This window comes from Oncorhynchus kisutch, linkage group LG4 (assembly GCF_002021735.2).
Source record: "Oncorhynchus kisutch isolate 150728-3 linkage group LG4, Okis_V2, whole genome shotgun sequence".
Lineage (NCBI taxonomy): Eukaryota > Metazoa > Chordata > Actinopteri > Salmoniformes > Salmonidae > Oncorhynchus > Oncorhynchus kisutch.
Window position 1 is genome coordinate 54,051,285 of NC_034177.2, and position 21,749 is coordinate 54,073,033.

The following is a 21,749-nucleotide window of genomic DNA, read 5'->3' on the forward strand; positions in this document are numbered from 1 at the left end:
ACCTTTGGCATCGATTACAGACTCAAGTCTTCTTGGGTGTGACGCTACAAGCTTTACACACCTGTATTTGTGGAGGTTATTTCCATTCTTCTCTGCAGATCCTCTCAAGCTCTGTCAGGTTTGATGGGGATCTTTGCTACACAGCTATTTTCAGGTCTCTCCAGAAATGTTTGATAGGGTCAAGGCTGGGCTCTGGCTCGGCAACTCAAGAACATTCAGAGACTTGTCCCGAAGCAACTCCTGCATTGTCTTGGCTATGTGCTTAGTTTCGCTGTCCTGTTGGAAGGTAAACCTTCCATTCTGAGGTCCTGAGTGCTCTGGAGAAGATTTTCATCAAGGATCTCTATGTACTTTGCTCGGTTCATCTTTCCCTCGATCCTGACTAGTCTCCCAGTCCCTGAAAAACATGGGTGCCAGGTTTCCTCCAGCCGTGACGCTTGGCATTCAGGCCAAAGAGTTCAATGTTGTTTTTATCAGAGTTCTTTAGGTGCCTATTAGCAAACTCCAAGCGGGCTGTCATATGCCTTTTACTGAGGAGTGGTTTCTGTCTGGCCACTACCATAAAGGCCTGATTTATGAAGTGCTGCAAAGATAGTTGTCCTCCAGGAAGGTTCTCCCATCTCCACAGAGGAACTCTGGAGCACTATCAGGGTCACCATCGCGTTCTTGGTCACATCCCTGACCAAGGCCACTCTCCCCCGATTGCTCAGTTTGGCCGGGCAGTCAGCTCTAGGAAGAGTTTTGGTGGTTCCAAACTCCTTCCATTTAAGAGTGATGGAGACCACTGTGTTCTTGTGGACCTTCAATGCTGCAGACATTTTTTGGTACCCTTCCCCAGATCTGTGCCTCGACACAATCCTGTCTCGGAGCTTAACCGAAAATTCCTTCCACCTCATGACATGCACTGTCAACTGTGGGACCTTATATAGACAGGTGTGTGCCTTTCCAAATCATGTCCAATCAATTGAATTTACCACAGTTGGACTCCAATCAAGTTGTAGAAACTCCTCAGGGATGATCAATGGAAACAGGATGCACCTGAGCTCAATTTTGAGTCTCATAGCGAAGGGTCTGAATAGTTATGCAAACAAGATATCTGTTTTTTTATACATTTTAAAAGAATTCTAAAAACCAGTTTTCACTTTGTCATTATGGGGTATTGTGTAGATTGATGAGGGAAAAAATGTTTTTAATCTATTTTAGAATAAGGCTGCAAAATAACAAAATGTGGAAGAAGGGAAGCGGCCTGAATATTTTCCACTGCTCCCGTTTGGTTCAGCGGTCTAAGGCACTGAGATGCACTCAAGTGCTTGAGGTGTCACGACACCCTGGTTCAAATCCAGGCTCTATCACAACCGGCTGTGATTTGGAGTCCCATACGGCGGAACACAATTTTCCTAGTGTCGTCCAGGTTTGGCCGGTGCAGACTGTCAATGAAAAGAAGAATTTGTTCTTAACTGACTTGCCTAGTAAAATAAAGGTTACACGTGTGTTTGCGACTAATAACATTAGATTTGATGTATGCGTCTTTCTGTACCCTTGTCCATTACAGCCATTGAGCTTGAGTATTCTCTGGACCTGGGTCTGCACTGGCAGCCTCTGGTGCGTGACTGTCTCCCGACCAGTCAAGACTGCTCCTCCTACACCCTACAGAGACTGCTGGTGGCAGACACATACAACAAATGGGGCCGAGTCACTCTGCCCATTCCCATCTACGCCAGGTCAGTTACACATTGTTTGACTGCCAAACCAAACCGAGGTTGTTATTCTTCAAAATCACTGTCCAAGCATTTGAACAGCTTTAAATGTTGGTACGAGTTATATAATGTCATTAAAATGTATCTGCAGGTCTCCAGCTACGCGGTTCCGTTGGTTCCAGCAGGCTCCGTTTGACAAGCAGCAGACCTGGGCTCTGGACAATCTCTACATCGGAGACGGCTGCTCCGACATGTGCTCCGGACATGGACGCTGCCAGCAGAGCTCCTGTGTGTGAGTGACTGATATTTCAATAACACACCAGCCTGAAAGAATAATTACAGACACGAATGTGGTGTTCCATTGCCATGTTGAAGTAGAAGTCCCGAGATCTGTAACAACAATGTCACACACAGCAACCTGAGAGGACATTCAATAACCTCCTTACCCCTTTCTCTCACCTCTTATCCCCCATGTAGGTGTGACCCAGAGTGGGAAGGCGAGTACTGTGATGAGCCTGTGGCCCCCCTGCCCTCCCAGCTGAAGGACAGTTTCAGCCGGGCCCCCTCTCTTAGCCACTGGCACCTGGTAACCGGGGGAAAGCTCAGCACCGTTTGTGGGGCCGTGGCATCTGGGGCTGCACTGCACTTCAGCGGGGTCAGTGCCTATCAATCCATTGTGCCTGTAGACCACACTACCTACAGAGAGAGTTTTCATCTATATTCTTCATACCTGTTTACATACCACCACAGATATAGGCTGGCAGTACAGTAAGACAGCATTGAATGAGCTGTATTCCGGCATAAGCAAACAAGAAAACGCTCACCCATAAGCAGAGCTCCTAGTTGCCGGGAAACTTAAATCCGTTTTACTACATTTCTATCAGCATGTTACATGTGCAACCAGAGGGGAAAAAAACTCTGGACCACCTTGACTCCACACACGGAGATCCATACAAAGCTCTCCCTCGCCCTCATTTTGGCAAATCTGACCATAATTCTGTCCTCCTGATTCCTAATTCTGTCCTCCTGATTCCTCCTGCAAAAAATAAAAGCAGGAAGCATCAGTGACTAAATCAATACAAAAGTGGTCAGATGAAGCAGATGCTAAGCTACAGGACTGTTTTGCTAGCACAGATTGGAATAAGTTCAGGGAATCCTACGATGGCATTGGGGAGTACACCACATTAGTCATTGGCTTCATCACTAACTGCATAGATGACGTCATCCCAACAGTGATCGTACGTACATACCCAAACCAGAAGCCACGGATTACAGGCAACATCCACACTGACCTAAAGGCTAGAGCCGCCACTTTCAAGGAGCGGGACTCTGACTCTAACCAGGAAGCTTATAAGAAATCCCCCTATGCTCTCCGACGAACAATCAAACAGGCAAAGCATCAATACAGGACTAAGATCGAATCTTACTACACCGGCTCTGACGCTCGTCTGATGTGGCAGGGCTTGCAAAACCATTACAGACTACAAAGGGAAGCACAGCCGACCCGTAGCACTCACGACTGTAGCCATGAAGTGCTTTGAAAGGCTGGTCATGGCTCCCATCAACACCATTATCCCAGACACCCTAGACCCATTCCAAGTTGCATACCGCCCCAACAGATCCACAGATGATGCAATCTCTATTGCACTCCACACTGCCCTTTCCCAGCTGGACAAAAGGAACACCTATGTGAGAATGCTATTCATTGACTACAGCCAAAGGAGACAAAGGAGATGATTGTAGACTACAGGAAAAAGAGGACCGAGCACGACCCCATTCTCATCGACAGGGCAGCACTGGAGCAGGTTGACAGCTTCAAGTTCCTTGGTGTCTACATCAACAACAAACTAACATGGTCCAATCACACCAAGACAGTCGTGAAGAGGGCACGACAAAACCTATTCCCCCTCAGGAGACTGAAAAGATTTTGCATGGGTCCTCAGATCCTCAAAATGTATTTGCATTGCCCCCCCCCCTCTCTGTTGTTAACAGGGTTAGAATTTATTACAGTTCAATTTGGAAAGTGAGCTGACACTACAATTTAATAACAGAAAATATTGAAAATAAACAGCTAATTTTACTTGAATTTGATTTTCTCTTTATCACCTCAATTAAAAATGTTACATTTTTTATTTTAATATGTAAATAAATTGAGCCCAAACCTGGTGTGTCTCTCCATCTGTCTCGTTCTGACCTTAGTTCCTTTGTTTTGTCTTTGTTTTAGTATGGTCAGGGTGTGAGTTGGGGTGGGCAGTCTGTTTGTTTTTCTATGTTGGTTTTTGTGTTCGGCCTAGTATGGTTCTCAATCAGAGGTAGGTGTCGTTAGTTGTCTCTGATTGAGAATCATACTTAGGTAGCCTTTTTCAACCTGGGTTTCGTGGGTGTTTATTTTCTGTTTAGTGTTTTGTCATTCACCTTACGGGACTGTTCGTTTGTTGTTTATTTTCTTTTGTTCAGTGTTCATTTTGCTTCATTAAATTATGCGCACTTACAACGCCGCATGTTGGTCCTCTGATCCTTCTCGCTACTCCTCCTCAGAAGAGGAGGACGAGGTTCGTGACAGAAACACCCACCACAAAAGGACCAAGCAGCGTGGTAACGGGCAGCAGCAGCGATCGCAGGACTCATGGACATGGGAGGACATTCTGGACGGCAAGGGACCATGGGCACAGGCTGGAGGCAGTGGTATGAGGAGGCAGCACGGTGGCGTGGCTGGAAGCCCAAGAGGCAGCCCCAAAAATGTATTGGGAGGAGGCACATGGGGAGTGTGGAGTAGACCTGCGCCAACTTTCCGTGCTTCCTGGAGAGAGAGAGGGACCGGGCAGGCACCGTGTTATGCCGTGAGGCGCACTGTGTCCCCGGTGCATGTGCATAGCCCGGTGCGGTACATCCCAGCGCCTCGTATCGGCCGGGCTAGAGTGGGCATTGAGCCAGGTGCCACAAAGCCGGCTCAGCGCATCTGGTCTCCAGTGCGTCTCCTCAGGCCGGTGTACATGGCACCAGCCTTACGCATGGTGTCCCCGGTTCGCCAGCACAGCCCAGGGCGGGCTATTCCACCTCGCCGCACTGGCCTGGCTACGGGGAGCATTCAACCAGGTAAGGTTGGGCAGGCTCGGTGCTCAAGAGCTCCAGTGCGCTTTCACGGTCCGGTCTGTCTGGTGCTACCTTCACGTACCAGCCCTCCGGTGGCAGCCCCCCGCACCAGGCTGTCTCTCTGTCTTCTCCCTACAGGGTCTCCCATCTGTCCTGAGCCGCCAGAGCCGCCAGTCTGTCCTGAGCCGTCAGTCAGCTAGGAGCTGCCAGAGCCGTCAGTCTGCCAGGAGCTGCCAGAGCAGTCAGTCAGCCAGGAGCTGCCAGGAGCTGCCAGGAGCTGCCAGAGCCGTCAGTCAGCATGGAGCTGCCAGAGACATCAGTCAGCCAGGAGCTGCCAGAGCCGTCAGTCTGCCAGGAGCTGCCAGAGCCGTCAGTCTGCCAGGAGCTGCCAGAGCCGTCAGTCTGCCAGGAGCTGCCAGAGCCGTCAGTCTGCCAGGAGCTGCCAGAGCCGTCAGTCTGCCAGGAGCTGCCAGAGCCGTCAGTCAGCATGGAGCTGCCAGAGCCGTCAGTCAGCCAGGAGCTGCCAGAGCTGCCTGTCCTGCCCGGCGCTGCCGGAGTCTCCCGCCTGTCCGGCGCTGTCGGAGTCTCCCGCCTGTCCGGCGCTGCCGGAGTCTCCCGCCTGTCCGGCGCTGCAGAAGTCCCCCGTCCATTCGGGACCCGTGGCGAGGGTCCCCAGTCCGAGGTCGGCGGCGAGGGTCGCCGCTCATAAGAGGCAACGGGGGCGGTTGAGGAGTCGGACAAAAACTATGGTGGAGTGGGGTCCATGTCCTGCGCCAGAGCCGCCCCCGCAGACAGACGCCCACCCAGACCCTCCCCTATAGGTTCAGGTTTTGCGGCCAGAGTCTGCACCTTTGAGGGGGGGGTACTGTCACGTTCTGACCTTAGTTCCTTTGTTTTGTCTTTGTTTTAGTATTGTCAGGGTGTGACTTGGGGTGGGCAGTCTGTTTGTTTTTCTATGTTGGTTTTTGTGTTCGGCCTAGTATGGTTTTCAATCAGAGGCAGTTGTCGTTAGTTGTCTATGATTGATTGAGAATCCTACTTAGGTAGCCTTTTTCCACCTGGGTTTCGTGGGTGTCTATTTCCTGTTTAGTATTTTGTCATTCACCTTACGGGACTGTTAGTTTATTGTTTTTGTTCAGTGTTCAGTGTTGGTCCTCCGATCCTTCTCGCTACTCTCAGAAGAGGAGGACGAGGTTTGTGACACCAACTAATATGTCTTTCTCTTTAACCTCCATGTTTTCTCTTGTATCTGTCTCTCTCCAACAGAGTTGTAGTCGTCAGCTGGTGACGGTGGATCTGAACCTGACCAACGCAGAGTTCATCCAGTTCTACTTTATGTATGGCTGCATGACCCCGCCGAGCAACCGTAACCAGTGTGTACTACTGGAGTTCAGTCTGAATGGTGGAATCAACTGGATCCTGTTGACAGAGATCTTTTACGACCTGTACAGAAAGCCTGGGTGGGCCTTTTTTATGAAAAATAGATATACGCACACTTTGTTGATTGCTCCCAGTGCTCCCACGGTTTATGTTCTACCCAAAGGTCTTCGTCAGGATTAACACACATGAAAAAAGTAGGAGTATTTATAGACTTACAAGTAATGAAGTACAGTAAAATAGGATATACAGTAACTGGGAATTGGCTTTAACCTGTCCACTTCTTTCACATCAGCTGTTCCCAATCCTAACCTGTGTGTCATGTGTAGATTCGTCAATGTACTGCTGCCCCATGTGGCCCGTCAGGAGGGTGTGCGTGTGCGCTGGTGGCAACCGACCCACGAGGGGTCCGACCACAGTGACTGGGCACTGGATAACGTCCTAATCGCTGGTTCCGACCCGCGGGCACAGATCTCTGACACCTTCGGAGGGGTGGCGCTGCCTAACCACGAGAGAGCGCCCGCTGATGGTACCCCCACGGGCAGGATAGGCCTGTTGAATGAGGGAGAGGAGGAGAGCACCTCAGGTATATACACAGGGGATCTGGACGAGACCACAACATACACCACCACAGGTACATACACATCTACAGGTACATACACAACTACATGTACATACACAGTTGGGGGAGGATCTTTCAGTCATACAGGCCCTAATTCTGACTTGTCTGATTGTTGAGTTGATTTTGTGCCTCTCACATTAGGTTTCATCCTAATAAGCAATGACCGCATCAAATACAACTGCTTTCAGAAGGAACATTTATTGAATCTAGGTATATGAAAAAAACAAATAAGGTATTTGAAAAAATGTATTTTGTTTGATGAGATGGATGCTTACTTTCTCTCTCCCTCTTCCTTTCTCTGACCCCTCTCCACTGCTTCCCTCTCTCTCAGTGAGTGATCACTGGCTGTTCAGTGAGGACTGTGCGGTTCAGAGGTTCTGTAGCTCTCCAGACGGAGTCATGGTGTGTGGTAATGATGACGGCAGAGAGGTGTATGCAGTCACACATGACATCGTCCCGGACAAAGGCTGGGTCATGCAGTTCAAGGTAACAACAATTGTGTACAAAACAGTGGAAATGGTTGAGTGTGTGGCCCTGTCGAAAAACAATCCCTGTTCCTACCCCCTAGACCAGGGATGTTCAATTCCGAAACACTTCTGTTTTTTGTTTCTACCTATTAGTTAATTGCTCTCACCTGGTATCCCAGGTCTGAATCAGTTCCTGATTAGGAGAGGATGAAAGCTGTTTTGGCCCTCCAGTAACTGACATTGAACACCCCTGCTTCCCTAGACACTTCTGAGATTAACCGCTAGGAGTGTGTGTGTGTCTGTGGGGGGGGTTGGGTGTATTTGTGTATGTGTATGTTGTGATCAAAAGTACAGGATATGTGTGTATGTACAAGTTATGTTTTTGCAAGTCCATGTGTCTCTACAGATTGTGGTGGGCTGCAGTGTGCCGGAGCGCCATGCCGAGCATCAGGTCCATGTCCAGTATTCTGTGGACTTCGGTGTCTCCTGGAGGTACCTGGTGCCCCAGTGTCTACCTGCTGACCCCTGCTGTGGAGGACAGATCTCCCAGCCCAGTGTCTTCTTCCCTGCCCAGGGTTGGAAAAGGGCCGTCTACCCCCTAACGGACAGCCTGGCAGACACGTGAGTGACAAGCCTGATCCATACAGTACAAACATGCACATACCAGTACCAGTCCAAACTTTGGACACACCTACTCATTCCAGGATTCTTCTTTATTTGTACAGTTTTCTACATTGTAGAATAAAAGTGAAGACATCAAAACTATGAAATAACACATATGGAATCATGTAGTAAGCAAAAAAGTGTTAAACATATCTAAATATTTGTTCGATTTTAGATTCTTCAAAGTAGCCACCCTTTGCCTTGATGACAGCTTTGCACACTCTTGGCATTCTCTCAACCAGCTTCACCTGGAATGCTTTTTCAACAGTCTTGAAGGAGTTCCCACATCTGCTGAGCACTTTTTGGCTGCTTTTCCTTCACTCTGCGGTCCAACTCATCCCAAACCATCTCAACTGGGTTGAGGTCGGGTGACTGTGGAGGCCAGGACATCTGATACAGCACTCCATCACTCTCCTTCTTTGTCAAATAGCCCTTACACAGCCTGGAGGTGTGTTGAGTAACTGTCCTGTTGAAAAACAAATGATAGTCACACTAAGCGCAAACCAGATGGGATGGCGTGTCACCTCTGAACAGTGTTGAGATGTATCTGTTACTTGAACTCTGTGAAGCATTTAATTTGGGCTGCAATTTCTGAGGCTGGTAACTCGAATCAACTTATCCTCTGCAGCAAAGGTAACTGGGTCTTCCTTTCCTGTGGCGGGCCTCATGAGAGCCAGTTTCATCATAGATCTTGATGGTTTTTGCAACTGCACTTGAAGAAACTTTTAAAGATCTTGACATTTTACAGATTGACGGACCTTCATGTTTTAAAGTAATGATGGACTGTCGTTTCTCTTTGCTTATTTGAGCTGTTCTTGCCATAACATGGACTTTTTATATTATTTTCTGTATACCACCCCTACCTTGTCACAACACAACTGATTGGCTCAAATGCATTAAGAAGGAAAGAAATTCCACAAATTAACTTTGTGGAAGGTACACCTGTTAATAAACAAGGTACACCTGTTAATTGAAATGCATTCTAGGTGACTACCTTAAGAAGCTTGTTGAGAGAATGCCAAGAATGTGCAAAGCTGTCATCAAGGCAAAGGGTGGATACTTTGAAGAATATCAAATATAAACTATGTATTGTATATGTATTTTGATGTCTTCGCTAATATTTTACAATTTAGAAAATAGTAAAAATAAAGAAAAACCCTTGAATGAGTAGATGTGTCCAAACTTTTGACTAGTAGTGTACGTAAGCAAGCATGCACACACAAACACACATATACTCAACCTGGCTGGCACACTTGCTTCCTCCAATACTTTCTTTTGGTTCAAGACATTCGGACTGTCTCAAGTTACAGTTGAAAGGAGGGTTCCTTAAAAACAGCCTAGGGAAGATAATTTAAAAGTCTTAATCTTTATGACCATCCTGTGTGTATTGTGTGTATGGCGGTGCATTTTTTTGAGTTCAGCACTCTGATACCCAGTGGGCTGTGGAGAACTTCTACATCAGTTCTTAACCTACATTATCTGTAATGTTTTGCAGGGCGGTGCGTTTCCGGTTCTACCAGAAGCACAGTGATACCCAGTGGGCTGTGGAGAACTTCTACATTGGGCCAGCGTGTGACAGCCATTGTGGGGGACATGGAGAGTGTCTGGACCAGCGATGTATCTGTGAACCAGGCTTCACTGGACCCAGCTGCTACGCCAGCACTGCACTCAAGGTATCAATCAGTTAATCAATCTTTATTTATGTAGTACATTTCATACAATGACATACAAAGTGTCCCTATCCGGCTTGAAGGACCATTTATTTTGTACACATTGCAAAAACAATGCAATTGAAAATGCAATTACATTGCCCCCCCCCCCCCCCCCCCTAGGGATTCTGCACCATGGCAGATTATGTCGCTCGGAACGTTTGTGTGTGTCAGGGGGTGTTGGGAAAAGGGCAGAAGACAAATGTCCATACTATGGACAATAAAGTATCTATTCTATTCTATTTCCCCAGACATCTCTGAAGGAGCGTTTTGACTGGGAGGGGGCGCCGGGCCCTCAGTGGCAGGTGTTGGAGGGGGGTCGTCCCTGTACTGACTGTGGGGTTCTGGTGGAGGGGACCGCTTTGTACTTTGGAGGAGCAGACGCCAGGCAGGCCGTCACCGCTGACCTCGACCTCAGAGGAGCCAAGTTAGTACCTCCACTGATCAAATGTCTGTCAACTACACAGGATTTTGTTATAACATTCCCTTTCAGTTCCTACTACCACTCAAACTTTTCATAAGATATATTGTTTTTTCCATATGTTCGCTGAGATCACTATCGCTGGAAATGCTTCAGATGTGCACAGGTCGTTTATCTGTGTTTGAGTCCCGGCATAAGTATTCCACTGTTAATGGCTGTATGAACTGTGATGATCAGGTTTGTAGAGTACTGGGCCAGGATAGGAAGTGAAGACAACATGACCATGTGCCATCGCCCAACCTGTCGCAAAGAGGGAGTGCTGCTGGACTACTCCAAAGACGGAGGTAAACTGTCATAAACTGTACTAAGCAGTAGTAAACTGATAGAAAGTTTAGTTTGTAGTAGATGTAATCTTTAGTACACTGATGAATAATAGAGGATTTTGTCCCCCCTGAGATTTAATTCATGCCTCCCCCAGGTGTGTCCTGGACCCTGCTTCATGAGATGGACTATCTGAAGTACGTGTCTGTGAGGCGTGATTACATTGTTTTACCAGAGGGGGCGCTGTCTAACACCACGCGGCTGCGGTGGTGGCAGCCCTTCTCTGTCTCCTCCGGTCTGGCATCACCCGGGCTGGAGCGTGCTCAGTGGGCTGTAGACAACATCCTGGTGGGAGGGTCTGACATCAACCCATCCACCCTGCTCGACACCTTCGATGATGGTAAACACAGCATAGCATAACGTAATATAGGATAACAAAACATAACATCAATCCCTCCACCCAGCTGGACATCTTTGATGATGGTAGATAGTTTGTGCTGAAACACCTCTGACATGGAATGGGAGGTGAAAGTGTAAAGATGAATCTGGGCTCTGTTTTGTGCTGTTGTTGATTGTGAAGGTGTCTTAAGCTTGCCATTCTACTCTCCTTATCTCTCTTGAATAACATTCTGAAATCTTCTGGATCCTCTCTCTCTCGCTCTCTCTCCCAGAGGGTGTGTCCCACGAGGAGAGCTGGAACTTCTATCCCAATGCGGTGCGTACGGCTGGATTTTGTGGCAACCCATCCTTCCACCTCTACTGGCCCAACAAGAACCAGGACAAAACACACAACATCCTAGCCACCCGAGAGCTTATAGTACAGCCTGGATACATCCTACAGTTCAAGGTGCTACCTCTTAGCATTTACAACATGGCTACATTTGACAGTTTAAAATCATTATCATAATCTACAAACAGAGGTCCAAGAATCGATCCCTGTGGAACCCCACAACTTACTTGTGGCTCTCTCTGTCACACTGTATGTAGATTGTGGTGGGCTGTGAGGCAGACAGCTGTGAAGACCACCATTCTGTCCTGCTGCAGTACAGAAAGGATGCCAGGTAGGATAGATTTCTTCCTATGTGCTAATTTACAGTGCTGGGACAAATATATTGGCACCCTTCCATTTTCTTAATTTGTCACCACACCATGTTATTGGGTTTTATTTTTGTAAATTTAAGTTTACAATTTTAATTTAGAAAATGAAGACATGGCTTGGACAGAATTATTGGCCCCGGAGCTAGCACTTTTTTGTTTGCAGAATCTGCTCTAATCCTTCCAGGTTGGAGGGGTGCCCTTCACCAACTGCTGTTTTCAGCTCTAGCCATAGGTTATGGATGGGATTCAGATCTGGACTCTTCACTGGCAACTCCAGTTTCTTGAACCATTCCAGGGTGCATTTGATGAGTGTTTGGGGTTGTTGTCCTGAATGCAGACCCACAACCTTCAACAGAGCTACAGTTTTTCAAATCAAATTTAAAAAATTTGTAAAATTGTATTTGTAATATGCACCGAATACAACTGGTGTAGACTTTACGGTGAAATGTATGTTTACAAGCCTTTCCCAACAATACATAGTTTAAAAATAAAATAGAAACACAAAATGAGTAAAATAAATAATGTAGCTATACACAGGGAGTACCAGCACCAGATCAATGTGCTGTAATCGCTGCCAAAGGTGCTTCAACAAAGTACTGAATAAAGGGTCTGAATACTTATGTAAATGTACTATTTCAGTTGTTGTTTTTAATACATTTGCAAAAAAAAATCTAAAAACGTGTTTTTGCTTTGAGATTATTGGGTATTGTGTTGATTGACGGGGAAAAAATAAATGTCATCCATTTTAGAATAATGCTGTAAGGTAACAGAATGTGGAAAGAGTCAAAAGGGGTCTGAATATTTTCCGTAATCACTATGTACATGAAGGTAGGGTAAAGTGACTAGACATCAGGATAAATAATAATAAGAGTAAAATAAAGAACAGAGTAGCAGCAGCAAATGATGAGTGAAAAAGTGTGTGAGCGTGAACTTCTCAAACACAACTGAACAAGCCTAAATCCTGGGAAAACATTTATGTGGAAGCATTCAATGAAAAGAATAGCCTCCCTACAATCGAAGATGGGGGAGGTTTTGTAATGCTGCGGGGTTGCTTTGCTGCTTCTGGTACTGTAGTCCTTGAACACGTGCAAGGCATCATAAAATCAGCAGATTATCAGGTGTTTTTTAGTCAATGTTCAACTCAGTGTCCAGAAACAGGGTCTCCATTGAACATTGTGGATCTTCCAGCAGGACAACAACCCAAACCCACATCTTAAAGCACCCAGGAATGGTTCATAAAGAGACGCTGGATTCTTTTGGAGTGGCCAGATCTGATTCACATCCATAACCTATGGCGAGAGCTGGAGACAGCCCTTGGTGGAGGGCACCCCTCCAACATTTAAGGATTAGAGCAGTTTACAATACAATCCTCTTTCTTCCTTCCCTCTCTTCTCTCCAGGTCTGACTCATGGCAGCTGGTCCAGTCAGAGTGTCTTCCCTCCTCTGTGAACAACGTGGGCTGCTCTCCCTTCATGTTCCATGAATCTACCATCTACAGTCCTGTCAACAGCTCTACCTGGACAAGAGTCACTGTCCAGCTGCCTGACCACGTCTCCTCAGGGTAGGACCGCTTTTGCAAATAGCCTTTTGCCACTCACTAAGCTAGCAAGGTAAAAAACTGGCTAATGATGTTTGTTGTGGGTAACTAAAAGTGAGTATTCCATGCAGGAGCAGAACAGTTCTCTGAAAGAGAAGAGAAGCTTCTGAACCAGCATTTAATTTCTTTCTCTGAAGGGTGATCAAGGCTGTTATCAACGAGCTTCTATAAGGAACATTTGTGTCTGTAAAGGGTATCTCTCTCAGTTCTGCTCTTTCTTGTCACAGCTCTATAACCCTTTTTCTCTCTCACACTCTCACCCTTCTCCTGCAGTGCCACGCAGTTCCGTTGGATCCAGAAGGAGGGTGTTGGCGAGCGTCACGGCTGGGGGGTGGACCACATGTACATTGGGGAGGCGTGCCCAGGGCTGTGTAGTGGTCATGGTTACTGTACTAGCGGAGTGGTCTGTATCTGTGACGAGGGACACCATGGTGGGTCTGACTGAGTACCACACAAACACTAACCGTAGGGGCCAGTACAATGTTCCCTTTAACTGCCAGCTAGCATTCATATTGGTTCAACTTGATTCTTTATGCATTCAAATGTTAGGAGTGTTCCTAGTGTCTCTCATCTAAAATGTAACGCGCCACGGTTGGGGTCAATGCCATTTCAATTCAGTCAATTATGGAAGTAAACTGAAATTCCAAATTCCAAATCCTCATTGCTTTTCAATCAAATATATATGTATATTCTTTAATGGACCCCAACTCTGCAGCACCACAATCTCAACAAACCACCCTTTCTTTCTCTCCTCCATCTCCCAGGTGATGACTGCTCCCTGTCCGGCAGTGACCTACCCAGCTCCATAAAGGATAACTTTGAGTCAGGTAGCATGTCAGAGGAGAGCTGGCAACTCATCCAGGGTGGCGGGGTGGGAAGTGGGTGTGGTCAGCTTTCTCCCCACGCCCACGGTGACTCGCTCTACTTCAACGGCTGTAAGATGAGGCAGGCTGTCACCAAGCCACTCGACCTGACACGAGCCAGGTAGGGTTGGACAATGGATTGTACTGTGCTGTACTAGCCTAGTCTTGCCAACTACTAAAGGGACAGTGAGAGATGCTCATTATACAGTAGAAGATTATACTGTACAGTAGCTGTAAAATGAGCAGACCAAGCCTCTGGACCTCACATGAGACAAGTACTGAACAGGGGCTTCATACACCCCAAAAAGAGGGCACAAAGTATGTGAGGATGGCTGGGCGGTGGAGAATTTAGTATTTTTCAAACACCTGAATCAGCTTTTTCCTGCAATCTAGAGCCAAAATCATTATGCTTAATTCTATGTAAAAAATATGTCTATTTTTCTGCATGTCTAAGCACACCTCTTGAACTGGCTGTATCCAGTTGACTGTTTTTTCTATTTTTAGTTATTCCTTTTTCTAAAGTCTACCAACCTTGCCAGCAGGCACGCCATTTAACCTCTTTAGGGGGTGTGGGACGCTACCGTCCCACCTGGCCAACATGCAGTGAAATTGCAGAGCGCCAAATTCAAAAACACTAATACTCATTATAAAAATTCATAAAACATACACTGTTATACATTGGTTTAAAGATTAACTTATTGTTAATCCAACCACAGTGTCAGATTTCCAAAAGGCTTTACGGCGAAAGCATACCATGCGATTATCTGAGAACAGCGCCCAGCAGACAAATCATTACAAACAGTTACCAGCCAGGTAGAGGAGATACATAAGTCAGAAATAGTGATAAAAGTAATCACTTACTTTCCCATTTACTCAATAAATGTTTGTTTTGTTCAATAAAGTCCCTCTTTATATCCAAAAACCTCAGTTTTGTTCAGTGATCCACAGGCTCAAAGGCAGTCACTACAGACAGATGAAAAATCCAAAAAATATCAGTAAAGTGTGTAGAAACGTTTATAATCAATCCTCAGTGTTTTTAGTCATAATAATCAATAACATTTCAACCGGACAATAGCTCCGTCAATATAAAAGGAAAACAAGAAAGACACTGCAGTGTCCACTCATTCAAAGTGGTCCTACTCCTTCATTTTTCAAAATAAAAGCCTGAAACATTTTCTAAAGACTGTTGACATCTAGTGGAAGCCATATGAAGTGCATTTTGAGTCCTAAGTCAATGGATACTGTAATGGCATTCAATAGAAAACTACAAACATAAAAAAATCACACTTCCAGGATGAATTTTTCACAGGTTTCCTCCTGCCATATCAGTTCTGTTATACTCAGATATTATTTGTACAATTTTGGAAACTTTAGAGTGTTTTCCATCCAAATCTGCCAATTATATGCATATCCTAGCTTCTGGGCCTGAGTGGCAGGCAGTTTACTTTGGGCACATTTTTCATCCCGAGGTGAAAATAGTGCCCCCTACCCTAGTGAGGCTAAGATAGTTAGACAAGCTAGCTACTCTTGATTGATAGCCTGAAATGTCTTCTTGGTAGATGGCTATGAGGTTGGGAGATTGGGAACTTATCTGGACTAGCTAAAGCCAACTTAATAAAATTGCTGTTGCTAGTAGTATTACAGATTTTTTTTAAACGTACAACACAAATCTGTGGTGGCACGTGCCCCCTATGGCATGAAGCCTATTCTAGCTAATCCTAGCCTAGCCTAGCATAGCCCAGCCTAACTAATCCTAGCCAAGGCCAATGAGAGGTCAATATACAGCAGGACTAAGATGGAAAACTTGGAGCCTAAATTTGGTAGAACAAAAATACCAAGGCAATCTTACAATTTTTTCTCTCTCGCTCTCCCCTCCTCCACCCACAGTAAGATCATGTTCGTCCTGCAGATAGGTAGTGTGTCCCAGACAGACAGTTGTAACACAGCCCTGGACCAGCCTGACACAGTGGACAGAGCTGTGCTGCTACAGTACACTGTCAATAATGGAGTTAGCTGGCACGTGATCGCCCAGCACCAGCCCAAAGACTTCATCAAGGCCCAGAGAGTGTCCTACAACATCCCACTGTGAGTGAACCTATACATACAGAGCTGTTTTTCCTTTCAATAAAAGTTTATTTCATTTATATGTAAATTGTCTTAACACACATTAATACTGACACACAGCTCTTTCTCAGTTCATCTGTGATTCCTTACGTCCTTGCCCCAATATATCCAATACTAATGTTCTAGACACGTTTCATTGGAACGTTTCACGAACATTACTGTGTCTAGTTTTCTGAGGGTTAGTTGTCAGGAAGTCACCTGATGGTCCCAAACAAATGTTCTCATTGCACGTCACGCCTTGTTACTGTTGGCTCTGATTAATGAACCACTGATCCATTCACAGCTCTTTCTCTGTTGGCAAAGTTAGGAACACACAGTAATTATAAAGTAATTATTATTGTCCTCACTTGTGATTTGCACTCACAACCTCTTGATTCACTGCATTCCAATATTTCTACTATGCCACCATGTCTGTCAGTTATCAGTTAATCTGACTACTCTCTCATCATTGATTTGATTTACTCATTTCAGCAAGGACTTTCTGTATAGTGCTCTAATGTTGCTGAGGCATTTTACCCTGTTCTAATGTTACTCCTCAATCTCTATGATCCATAAAATAGTTTTTCTTCTGTGTACTTTTAACAAAGCACATTTTTTGTCCATTAAAATAACATCACATTGATCAGAAATACAGTGTAGACATTGTTAATGTTGTAAATAACTTCTGTAGCTGGAAACAGCAGATTATTTATGGAATATCTACATAGACGTATTATAGACCCATTGACCCATTATCAGCATATTATAGACCCATAGACCCATTATCAGCAACCATCACTCCTGTGTTCCAGTGGCATGTTGTGTTAGCTAATCCAAGTTTATAATTTTAAAAGACCCTTTTGCAATTATGTTAGCACAGCTGAAAACTGTTGTTCTGATTAAAGAAGCAATACAACTGTCCGTCTTTAGACGAGTGGAGTATCTGGAGCATCAGCATTTGTGGGTTAGATTATAGGCTAAAAATTGCCAGAAACAACCAACTTTATTCTGAAACTCGTCAGTCTATTCTTGTTCTGAGAAATGAAGGCTAATCCATCCGAGAAATTGCCAAGAAACTGAAGATCTTGTACAACGCTGTGTACTACTTCCGTCACAGAACAGTGTAAACTGTCTCTAATCAGAATAGAAAGAGGAGTGGGAGACCCTGGTGCACAACTAAGCAAGAAGACAAGTACATTAGAGTGTCTAGTTTGAGAAACAGACGCCTCACAAATCTTCAACTGGCAGCTTCATTAAATAGTACCCACAAAACACCCGTCTCAACGTCAACAGTGAAGAGGCAACTCCGGGATGTTGACCTTCTAGGCATATTTCCTCTGTCCAGTGTCTGTGTTCTTTTGCCCATCTTAATATTTTCTTATTATTGGCCAGTCTGAGATATGGCTTTTTCTTTGCAACTCTGCCTAGAAGGCCAGCACCCCATAGTCGCCTCTTCACTGTTGACATTGAGACTGATAAACTTGGATTAGCTAACACAACATTTCTCCCATTCTTCTCTGCAGATCCTTCTCTGCAGGTCTCTCGATCCTGACTAAGTCTCCCAGTCACTGAAGATTGATGAGGAAAACATTTAATTGAATCCATTTTAGAATAAGGCTGTAACGTAACAAAATGTGGAAAAAGGGAAGGAGTCTGAATACTTTCCTAATGCGCTGTATAATGATGAAAAAAGAAAACTGGACACAGGAATGTTCTTGCAAAGTTCCCATAAAACGTGTCTAGAACATTACTATTGAATATTCTGAGAACATGGTAACCACGTTCTGGGTAAGCGCTGTTTGACATTAAGGGAATGTTCTCTTGGAAACAGTTATTGCACGTCACTGGAACATTTCTATGAAAACGTTAGATATTACCCAATAACGCTTAAGCGAACGTTCAGTTGTGGGAACATTTGGGAACATTTGTTTTAAGCTAGGTAGAGAGAACATGAGTGATCAAGGAAATAATAATTGAGAAAGACCCACACCCATTCTTAATCTCTGACCTCTAACTTTCACAGAGAGGCGAGAGCTAAAGGGGTGGAGCTGCGGTGGTGGCAGCCGCGTCACGACGGTGTGGGACATGACCAGTGGGCGCTGGACCATGTGGAAGTAGTTCTGTGAGTATCTCCAACCATCCTAGTAACCCCTGGTTCCTCATTCCCCAAACAATCCCCCAGGCTGTTCTCAAAACCGCCCCGTTTTTAGGCTCAATCTGCCAGTCTGTCGTGTTCCTAATATTTTGTACACTCAGTGTAATTCATATGAAATGCTAGGTATTGCAATTGAAAAAAAATCCAGAAAATCACATTGTAGGATCTTTAATGAATTAATTTGCAAATTATGGTGGAAAATAAGTATTTGGTCAATAACAAAAGTTTATCTCAATCCTTTGTTATATACCCTTTGTTGGCAATGACAGAGGTCAAACGTTTTCTGTAAGTCTTCACAAGGTTTTCACACACTGTTGCTGGTATTTTGGCCCATTCCTCCATGCAGATCTCCTCTAGAGCAGTGATGTTTTGGGGCTGTTGCTGGGCAATACGGACTTTCAACTCCCTCCAAAGATTTTCTACGGGGTTGAGATCTGGAGACTGGCTAGGTCACTCCAGGACCTTGAAATGCTTCTTACGAAGCCACTCCTTTGTTGCCCGGGTGGTGTGTTTGGGATCATTGTCATGCTGAAAGACCCAGCCACGTTTCATCTTCAATGCCCTTGCTGATGGAAGGAGGTTTTCACTCAAAATCTCACGATACATGGCCCCATTCATTCTTTCCTTTACAAAGCATTCTTTGTCCTCCAAACACGACGAGTTGAGTTTTAACCAAAAAAGTTATATTTTGGTTTCATCTGACCATATGACATTCTCCCAATCTTCTTCTGGATCATCCAAATGCTCTCTAGCAAACTTCAGACAGGCCTGGACATGTACTGGCTTAAGCAGGGGGACACGTCTGGCACTGCAGGATTTGAGTCCCTGGTGGCGTAGTGTGTTACTGATGGTAGGCTTTGTTACTTTGGTCCCAGCTCTCTGCAGGTCATTCGCTGGGTCCCCCGTGTGGTTCTGAGATTTTTGCTCACCGTTCTTGTGATCATTTTGACCCCACGGGGTGAGATCTTGCATGGAGCCCCAGATCAAGGGAGATTATCAGTGGTCTTGTATGTCTTCCATATCCTAATAATTGCTCCCACAGTTGATTTCTCCAAACCAAGCTGCTTACCTATTGCAGATTCAGTCTTCCCAGCCTGGTACAGGTCTACAATTTTGTTTCTGGTGTCCATTGACAGCTCTTTGGTCTTGGCCATAGTGGAGTTTGGAGTGTGACTGTTTGAGGTTGTGGACAGGTGTCTTTTATACTGATAACAAGTTCAAACAGGTGCCATTAATACAGTGGAGGACAGAGGAGCCTCATAAAGAAGAAATTACAGGTCTGTGAGAGGCAGAAATCTTGCTTGTTTGTAGGTGACCAAATACTTATTTTCCACCATAATCTGCAAATAAATTCATTACAAATCCTACAATGTGATTTTCTGGATTTTTTTTTCTCATTTTGTCTGTCATAGTTGAAGTGTACCTATGATGAGAATTACAGGCCTCTCTCATATTTTTAAGTGGGAGAACTTGCTCAATTGGTGGCTGACTAAATACTTTTTTGCCCCACCCCCCCTACATTACAATTTGTACAATATGTTACGAATTTGCTAAATGTATGATATGTTATGAATTCCCATTTTTTGTGGCTAACGTTAGCTAGGTGGTTAGGTGGCTAACGCTAAGTCTAGGCGTTAAGGTCAGTGTTAAGGTTGGGTGTTAGGTTCAAATGTGAAGGTTAGGGTTAGCGGAAGGGTTAGGTAACATGCTAGTTGCAAAGTAGCTCAAATGTAGTAAGTAGTTGCTAATTAGCTAAAATTGTCCATGATGAGATTTGAACATGCAACCTTTGGGTTGCAAGACATTCGTGTTATATGGCTACCCATCCACCCTGACCAACCACCCTACGTTAGTTTTTGCCATAAGTAACCTTCTATCTCACGAAACCATAACGATCGTAACACATTGTTGAGTGTCGGATTTGCTTTTGCTAGGTTACGTCTAGTCTATGAGACCAGGCTGCATAAGAAGCTATTGAATGTCATTAAGTGGCCAATACATTGCAAATGTTTCACATAAGTGACAGAATGTGTATGTATAGGCTTGATGTCCACAATGTTGTTCACTAAGTTGGTCCTGTCAGTGCTGGTGTCGTGAGTTGGCAAACAACAAATACCCAATATAGTACAAATATTCACTGTTTAGGTTTATATGATATCTGTCTTACGTCACGGCAAAGCACACACATACAGTACACAATACACACAGTCCTTACATGAGCTGTCTCTGGTTTCGTTTGGCCTTGACCTGCACTCCTCCACTCCTACTCTCCCACTCCCATGGCTGGTTTTCAACATTCAACAACAGTGTCTGCTGAACAGAATAACTGTACGCAATCCTCACACTCTCTTTTATTTCTGTCTCTCTGTCTCCCACCACCACCCCTCACACCCCTCTCCTCCTTTTCAATTGTTTCTTTCATCATCCCGTGCCTCTCCTCCCTGGCCTCACAATCACGAACATGTGTGACCATACTCCTCCTTTTCCTCCTCCTCTACCTCCTCCCCTTCTAACGCTTCTTCCTCTGCCTGCGCTTATTATGCTTTTCTGCTACCTCATGTCTTATCATGGCTCCATCTCCTCCTTCCTCTTCCTTCCAATATCCCTTTTTTTCCTATTACTCCCTCTCTCTGGTGCATAATGGACGGATTGGTCCTCTCTTTCTCTTTCACTCCTCCATTTCCATCTGTTATTGTCTATCTATCGCTCTCTCTTTCTCTCTACATCCTTGTTCTCTTTTGCTTCTCTCTCACTCCCCTATTCCTTCTTTTCTCTCTTGCTCTACCTCTCTCTGCATACTTCCTGCTCCCTCTTTCTTTCTCTACCCACCCCTTTCTCTCCCTCTTCCCTGGGCCCCTTCGCCTCCCGAGGCGGCCGGGGTTCCTGCCCCCCCAGACCTTTCTGCGAGCCTGCAGCACCCCCCTCCACCCCCTCCTCCCCTCTCGCGCTCTAACCTCTGCTCTCTTCTGTATTCTGCTCCCTGTGGCATTGCTGTAGAGTCAGGTAAGTCTTCCGCCTCTCCCCTCCTGTGATACCCCCTCACCTTTCAGCTACACCCCTGACCCTCTTTTCTGTCAGCATCTCCTTCACCTTAATCCTCCACCCCACCTCCATAGAGGCACACTCACTATCATAACCCAGGTTCAGGCTCTTTCGAGTCCCATCCATGACACACAGACAGAGCTACAGTTCAGACAATACGATAAATAATTTGAGGAAGCAGGTCTCTCAAAATGTAAAATACATCGCTTTTCTGAAGACCTCAATTGGTCTGCTTCATGTTTGTGTATTTGTGTGATATAATGCATCACTATATCAATGTCTGTTGCACTCTTGCAGCCGTTGTGTTTTAAGTATGGGTTTTGTTTAATGTGGTTACATGTGTGCAGATCCTAGACACGTAGCACACTGTGAGGATGACACTGCCACACACAAGTTACACAGTTCAGGCACTGTAATATATGGGTAACACACTTACCTCTTCATTCTAACCTGAACATCTAACATCATTATATTAATTAAACCCAACACACACTAGAATATAGAGCATAATGGCATAACTT

General features: G+C 45.2%; 1 protein-coding gene across 4 annotated transcripts in view; it reads left to right on the forward strand.

Moving 5' to 3' along the window:
* Positions 1-21,749, forward strand: part of LOC109888924 (reelin) — a 268,663-nt gene that overhangs the window by 244,333 nt on the left and 2,581 nt on the right. For 2 of the 4 annotated variants that reach the window (XM_031823228.1, XM_031823229.1), the window contains exons 38-56: positions 1,553-1,721; positions 1,849-1,989; positions 2,175-2,352; positions 6,057-6,250; positions 6,497-6,801; positions 7,121-7,275; positions 7,663-7,877; positions 9,415-9,592; positions 9,880-10,055; positions 10,287-10,393; positions 10,528-10,770; positions 11,042-11,217; positions 11,358-11,431; positions 12,868-13,029; positions 13,339-13,496; positions 13,830-14,049; positions 15,816-16,013; positions 18,055-18,153; positions 21,184-21,189. In XM_031823228.1, coding sequence (XP_031679088.1) covers positions 1,553-1,721; positions 1,849-1,989; positions 2,175-2,352; positions 6,057-6,250; positions 6,497-6,801; positions 7,121-7,275; positions 7,663-7,877; positions 9,415-9,592; positions 9,880-10,055; positions 10,287-10,393; positions 10,528-10,770; positions 11,042-11,217; positions 11,358-11,431; positions 12,868-13,029; positions 13,339-13,496; positions 13,830-14,049; positions 15,816-16,013; positions 18,055-18,153; positions 21,184-21,189 — 3,154 coding nt within the window. The remainder of the gene's footprint in view (positions 1-1,552; positions 1,722-1,848; positions 1,990-2,174; positions 2,353-6,056; positions 6,251-6,496; positions 6,802-7,120; positions 7,276-7,662; positions 7,878-9,414; positions 9,593-9,879; positions 10,056-10,286; positions 10,394-10,527; positions 10,771-11,041; positions 11,218-11,357; positions 11,432-12,867; positions 13,030-13,338; positions 13,497-13,829; positions 14,050-15,815; positions 16,014-18,054; positions 18,154-21,183; positions 21,190-21,749) is intronic. The other 2 variants (XM_031823230.1, XM_031823231.1) reach the window with 2 other exon arrangements.